General features: G+C 47.9%; 1 protein-coding gene across 1 annotated transcript in view; it reads left to right on the top strand.

Annotated features, from left to right (window-relative positions):
* Positions 1-6,617: 6,617 nt before the first annotated feature.
* Positions 6,618-10,000, top strand: part of aifm5 (apoptosis inducing factor mitochondria associated 5) — a gene marked incomplete at both ends in the record, with an annotated part of 10,662 nt that continues 7,279 nt past the window's right edge. Inside the window, 4 exons of the mRNA XM_084450277.1 lie at positions 6,618-6,719; positions 6,838-6,847; positions 9,377-9,467; positions 9,894-10,000. The exon at positions 9,894-10,000 is cut by the window's right edge and continues 3 nt beyond it. Coding sequence (XP_084306403.1) covers positions 6,618-6,719; positions 6,838-6,847; positions 9,377-9,467; positions 9,894-10,000 — 310 coding nt within the window. The remainder of the gene's footprint in view (positions 6,720-6,837; positions 6,848-9,376; positions 9,468-9,893) is intronic.

The following is a 10,000-nucleotide window of genomic DNA, read 5'->3' as shown; positions in this document are numbered from 1 at the left end:
CTAGGATGGTCTATATGTCACCAGTAATCAAAATAGCCTACACCGACTGGAACAGAGTTAAACCGTGAGACGAGACGGTAAAGACCCTTACCGTGGCCCCACCTTAAGCGTTAGGCTGGTTAAGTCATTCTTGCCCTCGCCTACGACCCACAAACACCGCATTTTGCACATACACAATCAACATTGAACTAGTGGGTCTAAAACAAACATAGCAAAGTCTCATTGATAAAGGCGAGCTTACTTTTCTTTTTTCATGGATTGGAGAAGAATCGTCTCGTCTCTCCCTTTCGGAACTCTGGTCAGAGTCCTCGGAGTCCTCCTCATCATACGCCCGGCTTCTCGCTGCGATCAGCTGGCAGCGCAGTGACGCAGTCCGCCACAGCGGGCCAATCAGAACGCCTTGACAAAGTACAGCTCTGACGTGCGACGCACACTACTCATGTCTTGCACAATGTCAAACTCCGGCATGCAATTTTTCATTTTTTTTAAACGAAATGTCTATCTCTTATGCAATGTAATGAGTAGGCATACGAATTGAATATTTTCTTCTGTGTGTATTAACTGATGATGTAAGGGAAGGAATATAAGACATCACAGTTAACGAACATGAGGCTTTCAGCCAAGACCAGTTCCTCAAATTAAGAGGCTATTTCCTGTTCTATTTCGTGGAGCTCCGACCCACAGTGCTAGCTCCTATTGGCTAGTGAAACCTAGCTAGCTACAACTGACTGAAGAAAAAAACCCATACACGCACCTGTGTCCAACCAGGTCCGGTGCACCACTGTATAAATGGGCTTCACCCGCACAACTGCTCCTTTTACATTTTCAGCTCGCGTAAATGACTGAAAAAGAGAAGACCCGAATATGACTATGATATAAGCAACTCTCCAAGGAGCCGGCAGTATCCCCCGGGGACCCCCAGCCGGCACTGATTAGTCCTCCAGATAGATTCCGAGGGACATCCCCTCTGCTTCCGTTATATGGGGCCGCAGCACGCCTAGGCGGGCCTGTTTCCGTCTCCCGACTTCCAGGTCTGCTCTCTCATAGATCCTCTGGAGAGGATCCTCCGAGCGCACTTCTTCAAGACTCCGCCGCCGCCGCTGCAGGACACCGAAGAGACCGCTCTCACACAGGGCGGCTCGGACGTGGGTGATGTCCATGTGCCCCTACATTAGCCGGCTCCGATGTTGCCCCTCCCACCATCTGATGAAGAAGACAAGGATCCTGAGGACGGCAGGTATTCTTCCTCAGTGACCCTGGAGGCGAGCGGCTCTTCTTCCGGGGGGCATTCGACCATGACCTGCCCAAGCTGCTGGAGAGAGCTGCACATCACCTCAACATACCCATCCCGGAAGTTCCCGCTGCTACTGGGCTGCCTCTCTGGAGGGCTTCCTTCAACACCTGCCCCTCGTCTCCTGCCGGCGATGCCTAACCTGGAGACGTTCTTGGAGGAGGGATGGGCTCAGCCGGCTGCACTGAGAGCTCCGCTACGATCCTTCGATAAAGCTACCAAAGTGGCCGGCTGGGATGACATCATGACAGGTGGCTCCCCTGCACTGGAACCCGACATTGCTGCGGTGCTCGTGCCTGGCTCCTCCGCTGCTTGGGGTTCTGTCAGGAAGCCATTGATGCCTGACCCCAATGACAAGACGATCCTGTCCTTGGCGGACAAGAGCTACGCCTTGGCGGCACAAGCCATCGCTGCTTCATCTTCCATCGCTATGCTAGCCATCTACATCAGCCAGCTAGCCTGGCTCGAGCCACGGAGTCGTTTTCTGCTAATGTAGCGGACGTGATGATCGTGGAGCTCACCGGTACGGCACTAACTGGGCCGTTAGTGAGTAAGACGGGACCGTCCCTCTCTGGGCTCCGGTCCCATCACAACACTGTGATGAGCTCGGCTAGAGCCGCGGTGTCTTTTCCTGCTGAAGTAGCAGACCTTTGGGGTTTGCGGTCAACTGGGAGAAGAGCGCTCTGTGGCCGGCCCGTCAGATTCTTTACTTAGGTATCAATCTGGACACGGGCACAATGGAAGCGTGTCTGTCTGATCCAAGGAGGGAAATGCTGGAGAAATGTCTCAGCGTTTTGTGTCCTTCTCCTAAGGTGTCGGTTCTGTCAGTCATGCACCTTCTAGGCCTGATGGCGGCGGCCCAAGTGGTGTGTCCCTGGGCCTGTTACACATGAGGCGCACACAGAGGTGGTTCGCACGGCTTTGTCTAGATCCTGGGAGACACAGACAGCGCCTTGTGCAAATACCTGGATTGTTGGGAGCGGACCTCAGCTATTGGAGGGACCGGCACGTAATAGGGCACGGTGTTCCAATAGGCAGTGTCTACTCACGTCGTCGTTTTCACGGACGCGTCTTTAAACGGCTGGGGTAGTACATGGCCGTAGGTGGTTTGTGGGCCGTCGGGGAACGGCGCCACATCAACCTCCTGGAATTAAAGACGGTGTTGCTGGTGTTGCACCACTTTGTCGACCTAGTACAGGGGCGCAATGTACTGGTGTGGTCAGACAACCAGACCACAGTAGCGTACATCAACTGGCAACCGGCCGGCGGTGATGCTGTGGTGATGGGCTCATGTCAACCTCCGGTCTCTGACGGCGCAGCACATTGCCGGCTGTCTGAATGTCGGGGCTATGTTCAGTGCACAGCTGCGGTCCGTTCTACCCCCCAGCTGTTGGTTTGCCATGGCCCAGGGAAGGTGGGCTCACCGCTGTCTAGACAGCATCTCTCCCAGTGGATTTGTGAGGGCATCTCCAAGTCTTATGAGACTGCGGGTGGCCCTCTGCCTGGGGCTGTTCGGGCACACTCTACGAGTGGCATGGCCACGTCGGTTGCCCTGTTTAATGGTGTGTCTGTGGAGGACATTTGTGCGGTGGGGACTTGGTTGTCTCCATCTCCTTTTGTCCGTTATTATCTTCTATCTATGTCCTCTGTCTCCGTGGCGTCATCTGTGCTAGGCACAGCTGCCAGTGCGAGTCAGCGTTAGACATGATACCAGGGCGGGACTGTCTTATGAGTGACGGTACGCTTTTGTCTGTGAGTGAGGCTTGGACTGGCTATGTTACGTTGTAACCGCTTCCGGTCCGGCTCTCCCCTCACGTACCTCTTCTTGCCCTCGGTTGTGATGGACCGAGGGTGGCGGGTGGGGCCAGTGCTTGGGTGGGCCAACTTTTGGTGTGAGCTCACCTTGGAGCACTGGCTTGTGTCCTGGCTGGCCAGTCCTTTGTTATTGAGGTGCCAGCAAGTGTGTATGGTGTGGTCCGCTTATGCCAATAGGAGCTAGCCCTGTGGGGCGGAGAAGAAAAGAGGTCAAATATCTTGGTTTAATCTTAGACCCCCACCTGAAGTTTAAAGAACTAGTCACAAAAAATGTTAAGGCAACTCTGTTTGTGTTCAGACATATTAGAGACTGTCTAACATATGAAGCAGCCAAATTCTTTTTACATTCCATGGTTCTCTCCCATCTAAATTACTGTGTAACCTCATGGTCCCAAGCTTGTCCCACAACAATAAAACCCTTAGAGAGACTCTACAACCGTTCAGTTAAAATCCTGGGAAGGAAGCCAAACAAATCACACCACTGTCCCATCCTGAGGGATCTAAAATGTTAGAATTTGATAACAACATAAAATTTGCTAATATCAATCTAATCAGTAAGTGCCTGCAAGGTAAGGCCCCTCAGGTGCTGTGTGACCTGGTGCAACCAATGCAGGCCACCGGACCGTCCACCAGGAGCACGACTGCAGGGAACTGTGAAGTGTCGAAGAACAGAATTCGGCAGGTCAGCGTTCTCAATAAAAGGAGCCAATCAATAGAACGCACTCCCAAAGGAGCTTAAAACATGCGCAAACTATAGATATTTCAAATCTAAATTGAAGGCCCTCCTAAAAGAAGTCAAGTTTGTGTCCATTGAAGGGAGGCAGGGCAGTAGGGTAGGTTGTCATGGGACCTGTCTGCACCTGATTGGGTTGGGATTGGATCATGATCCGGGTCCTGGTCGGGTCGCGTGGTGGTGCGGGTGTGGGTGGTCCTGGGTGTGGACCGAATCTGGATTAAGTGTGGTTTGGTCCGTGCTCGGGGCCATGTGCAGCTGTACTTTCATTCATAAGAGTCTATAGTCTCCCTTGAGATGTCCCCAGATCAAGGTGAACTCATTTGCCTCTCCACACTGTGAGCACAGTTAGGGAGGGGCATGGGATAAGACTCTTTCTCTCTGTCTCTGTGTCTCTCTCTGTCTCTCTCTCTCTCTCTCTCTCTCTCTCTCTCTCTCTCTCTCTCTCTCTCTCTCTCTCTCTCTCTCTCTCTCCCCCCCCCCTCCATGAGGTCCAAAAACTGAACTGTCTTTTCCTGTAGGTCAACTTTTATTGTGTTAGTGAGTCAGCAGTGTGTTTGGAAATATAACAGTTAAATCATTCCTGTTTCTAGGAGGAAACATTATATATTTTATATATAGATAGACAGACAGACAGACAGACAGACAGACTGATAGATAGATAGATAGATAGATAGATAGATAGATAGATAGATAGATAGATAGATAGATAGATAGATAGATAGATAGATAGATAGATAGATAGATAGATAGATAGATAGATAGATAGATAGATAGATAGATAGATAGATAGATAGATAGATAGACCGACCGACAGACAGACAGACAGACAGACAGACAGACATGTCCTGCGGCTTTAAGATTGAGCCACGTCATGAGAGCACTGCTGCCTATTCACCGTCACCTGATGGTGTGGTGGCACAGTAAGCGCTCACGCGACGGTGTCAGCTGCCAGACTCTGTTCCATGCCTTGCATATTTTCCCCCTGCTCTGTCATAGCCTGTCCGTCTGTCTGGAACAGCAGCTAATCAGCCAGCACAGGCATGTTACATAAAGAAATGTGTTAAAGGTGCAGTATGCGGTTTGGTTCAGAAGCACTTTTTGTTATATTTTTTGCAATTGTCATTACATCCCGACAGCAATCAATAAATAAAGTGCTCTGACACTAAAATTAAATAAATCCATAATCTGGAAGTCACAGGACTGTAATAAGTGCGTCCAATCATTTTGAGTTGCCAACTTGAATTGATTGGATAGCCTACCTGTCTGTCAACCTACCTACCTGCCTAGTGACAGTCATTTGTTTCCCCCAGTTTGGAGGAGTGCCTTTGGAGGGGGGCCTGAACCTCATTCTGCACCTTTAAACTCACAATTGTGAATATGGGGATGTGATTATTTTATTGAGCCTAGTTCCGTTACATACAGAGACGTTCATGTTACGGTATCTCCACAGGTTCATCTTCTAACTCCATGTTGTATCTCATCTCTGGATCTATGCATCCCTGCAGGAATGCCAGTTATATCTGGAGGAAGTACAGAAGCTCTCATTTTGGCTCGGAAACTTGCCCTATTCTTAGCTCAGGTTGGCCCTGGTTAGAAGAGCCCACAGATGGAACATAGCTCCCGAAGCCAAACATAGCAGCAGACAGAAAGCTCTGTGTGTGTGTGTGTGTGTGTGTGTGTGTGTGTGTGTGTGTGTGTGTGTGTGTGTGTGTGTGTGTGTGTGTGTGTGTGTGTGTGTGTGTGTGTGCGCGTGTGTGTGGGTGCCTGAAATAGGGGTGGAAACTCTTGGGGAAACACCACATTGTGAACTGAGGATGCTGAAAGATCTACAATCCAATTGGGAATTCTACTCCTTTCCCTTCTTTTTACTGAGTTTTTGAAGCACATTTCTGACACATCCTCACCCCACCACAGGAGCCTCGGAGTGACAGGGCAACCAGTCGCTCCAAAGTAGCGGGGGGGAGGTGTAGGGCTTGACTATGGCCTGGAGGGGAGCTGTTCCATTCATTGCCCTGAAGGCTAGTACCAGAGTTTTAAACTGGATACGAGCTGCTACTAGGAGCAAGTGTAGAGAACAGAGAAAGGAAGTTGTGTGGGAGAACTTGGGGTGGTTGAACACCATGGCTGATGCTGGGGCCCCAGCAAGGAGGGAGTTGCAGTAGTCCAAGTAGGAAAGGACACGGGCCTAGATGAGCACCTGTGCCGTTTCATCAGTGAGGAAAGGGCAAATTCTCCTGATGTTGTAGAGCAGGAATCTGCAAGAGTGTGTAACGGATGTGATATGTGCAGAGAATGACAGGTCGTCCAGGGTCACACCCAGATTCCCCGCAGTCTGAGTGAGCGTCACCACTGTGTCGTCAATGGTGATGGCCAGGTCGCGGTGCAGGCAGCCTTTTCCCGGAAGGAACAGCAGTTCAGTCTTGTCCAGGTTGAGCTTGAGGTGTTGTGTCGCCATCCACTCCAAGATGTCAGCCAAGCACACAGCTATGCGTGCCTCCACTTGTGTGTCAGAAGCCATGCAATCGAATGACAGAGCCCAGAGATGTAGTGTAGAGGGAAAAAAGGAGAGGACCCAGGACAGACCCTTGTGAAACCCCCATAGTCAGAAGTGGTTCCGACATCGACCCTCTCCATGTCACCTGGTAGGAGCGGCCCGTCAGGTAGGATGCAAACAGGGGGCGTGCAGAGCCAGTGACACCTTTCTCCTTGAGGGTGGAGAGGAGGATCTGGTGGTCTACCGTATCAAATGCTACTGAAAGGTCTAGGAGTATCAGGATGGAAGAGAAAGAGTTCGCTCTCGCGGAGTGGAGTGACTGTCACTGCAAGGAGGGCAATCTCTGTGGCCAGCCTCCTAAAATCCTAAAATTGGACTCTCCTGTGAGTGCTGGTGTCTATGCTACTGAACAGAATGTTTCTAGACCGTTTCTAGATTGTGCACCAGGTAAGATACTGATTTTAGTTGTTGAGTCGTGCTCGTCCCCTCTTTGATCTACAGTGGTTGATGGGTGATGTGAAGGCATGACTGGCATCACTGTTACAATGAAGATACCATTTTAGTGGAAACAACAGAATACTGGATAAACAAATAGCATTACACTGTCATGTTATATTGACCCATGGTTGGACTGTGGGGTAGAGACACTCTGCTCTGCTAAATCAAACTTTATCTGTATAGCACATTTCATACACAAAGGCAACACGATGCGCATCACAGAGAGCAATGGGGGGATGGAAATAGGTCTTACCCCTACATATTCCAGAGGGAAGCAAAAAACAGTTCACCCAAGGGCTGAAAAAGTGAGCTGTAAAAATTATTTCCTGACCTCTCAACAAGACGATCAAGAAAGCTCCTGGAAAATGTTTGTCTATTGGCTAAGAACATTTACAGAGCAATAAACAGGGGCTAAATACTTAATAGAAGAGACATGGCTATCAGTAGAGTAGATAAATAGTTACAGAGTTACTATTTACAGAGATAAATAGTTACAGAGATACTGACCCATGATTGGCCACAAGTGAACTGTGGGGTAGAGATGCTCTCCTATACTGACCTCTGATTGGCCACAGGTGGACTATAGAGGACCTGAAATAGCGCTGACCCACAGGTCCCATAGCCTTGTGAGACCATCCTAATCTCAAGAGCTCACTTTCGGTTTCTCTCAGATCTGTGAAAAAATAAAAAAGGTGTATAGGCCTATTCCTGGACTTTTTGAGTTTTTACTCTGTAGGCCTCAGATTCCCCTGAGGTAAATGTACAAAGCTGTGTGTGTGTGTGTGAGATGAAGAAAAAGAGAGAGATAGAGAGAAAGAGAGAGAGAGAGAGAGAGATCTTTAAAGCACTAAAAATGTAGGGCATCCAAGCTCTTGCAATCCCCAGGCTAACCACTAAGGGCCTCAATGCAATCATGATAGGATATCTATAACATTATGTCTTACTGTATATTGCACAATTCATTTCATTTTCAATAATAACAATAACAATAATAATAACAATAATTACAATTATAATTATAATTATATTTATAATTATAATAATTACAACAATAATAATCATCATCATCATCATCATCGTCACTTTATTTGTAAAGTGCTTTTCAAGCATGAACTGCACAAGGCGCCTCGTAACAATAATCTTAACCGTGAACGGAATAATGGTACAATAAGGATAACAGAGATAGAGATTATTTTGACAGAACTCGAGTTCCTATCACGTGTTTCATGATGAGATCGCCCACAGGTAGGGTAATAGCATGTTCTTTCAATCTCGACAATGATTTTCTTTCACACGCACAAGGCTAGAAAGGTTGTGTTAATTCGATACTCTATGAAACACAATTAAATGAACCTAAGGTATTTATGAGGCGCTTTAGCCTATAGCCTAATCAATGTAGACTAATTAAATGCCACACAGAGGAATGTGCCCACCTCAAATCATAGGTTTCAAGATGACATATTTCTAGTTTTTTCTAGTGATGGATTAAACGAAGTCCCGCAGGTTTGTGCGTCGGCCTACGTGCCCATTCATCGTCGGCAGTGTTGCCCTGTCAGCCTTTCTCTATGCTGCCGTTGTGTCACACAAAAAGGCATGCTTTTCTCTTGAACAATAACAGGGACAAACACGAATCACGCACGATACGTCCAATAATTCCCTTTAGATGAAATATCCTTTAGTTTACTTTGCGTGGAATAGCCTGCTTTTTTTTTTTTTTTTAAACAATTTAAAAAATATTTTATCTTTTACCAACCTGCCAAAGCATCGCAGCACCGATCAAGGGATGAGGGAGCCCTGTTCGGTTGCTGGGGAGTCGGACTTGTGTCCCATCACGAATCGCTGCATAGCTGCTGAGCAGAAGTGACTGCGGACTGTGGTCCAAGTAGGAGATACACTTTTGTAAAATAACTTTTATCATATGTTCGTTGAGGATAATTCAGGGTCGTTTTGTTGTTTTATTGTCAACGGGATGTCTGGAAGGCAACCACGTGAGTATAGCCTACTAGGCTTCTACAGGCTATTATGGAGTGATGCATCATTGAGTTGTACAACTCACCTGTAAATGACTAATCAGGGTTAAAGGTGGCTAAATCTTGTATGCTTTCATTCTACTGATGCTACTTTCCCATTGTGAGAAATCACTGGGTGTATTCATCTTTTTGAAGTCACCTTGAGAATTTACCTACCCCTAATTGTTATTTTTCTCTAGAAAACATAATTTAAACATTGTAAATGTTGCATGACATTTGAAATGTGACTCTATTACTAATACTGTTCTTGATTTGTATATGAAAGTACCATGGGGATGTCTTTCGCTCTCCTTATTTGGCCCTTTCCCCTCTGCATCTCTCTCCCTCTCTCTCCCTCTCTCTCTCTCTCTCTCCCTCTCTCTCTCCCTCTCTCTCTCTCCCCTCTCTCTCTCTCCCTCTCTCCAACACACACATTATCCAGTACATACACAAATACTCACACCAGGGCATGTGTTTGACCCTGCAGGTGTACAGACACCAACTATAATCCGTGTGTGTTTTTCTAATCCCAGACGGCAGAGAGTCACCTGACATTGACCAGGAGGACGAGTCTGATGAGCTGACAGAAGTGGTGTGTCTGGAGTCCGAACTACATGACGGACAGTAAGAACGAGGGCAGGAGATGAAAGAGAAGGAGGAGTGGTGTGGAGAATGGAGGGAAAGAGTAAGGAGAGAAACAGGAAGGGAGAGAGAGAGAGAGAACAAGAGATAGCAGAATAGTGCCCTGTTCTGGCTACCAGATCTGGACCATCTGTGGACCGTAATTCATTGCTATATGTGGGCTGAGTGTAAATGGGCTATGTGGCCCGTCACTGGGCCAGACCAAATTTGCTATGTGGGATGTAGATTGTCATCACAATGTCCACCATTGAGTTTGAATCTAACTCCTAGTATTGACTTCATTTGTTAGTAATCCAACATGCCCTGTAGTCCACCCACTACGCTACCTGTGACAGGATCTACAGTCACTGTAGGTCAATTTGGGAGCATGTGAGTCTGTTAACTTTAAACATCAACGTGTGTTTTCAGGATGATGGAGGTGGAGGTAGGACATCACAACGTGCTGCTGGCGCGCAGCGAGGGAACATACCGGGCCGTGGGAAACCAGTGCACGCACTATGGTGCCCCGCTCAGCA

Source organism: Borostomias antarcticus (assembly GCF_949987555.1).
Source record: "Borostomias antarcticus genome assembly, chromosome: 15".
Lineage (NCBI taxonomy): Eukaryota > Metazoa > Chordata > Actinopteri > Stomiiformes > Stomiidae > Borostomias > Borostomias antarcticus.
This window is presented reverse-complemented; position numbering and strand designations above follow the sequence as displayed.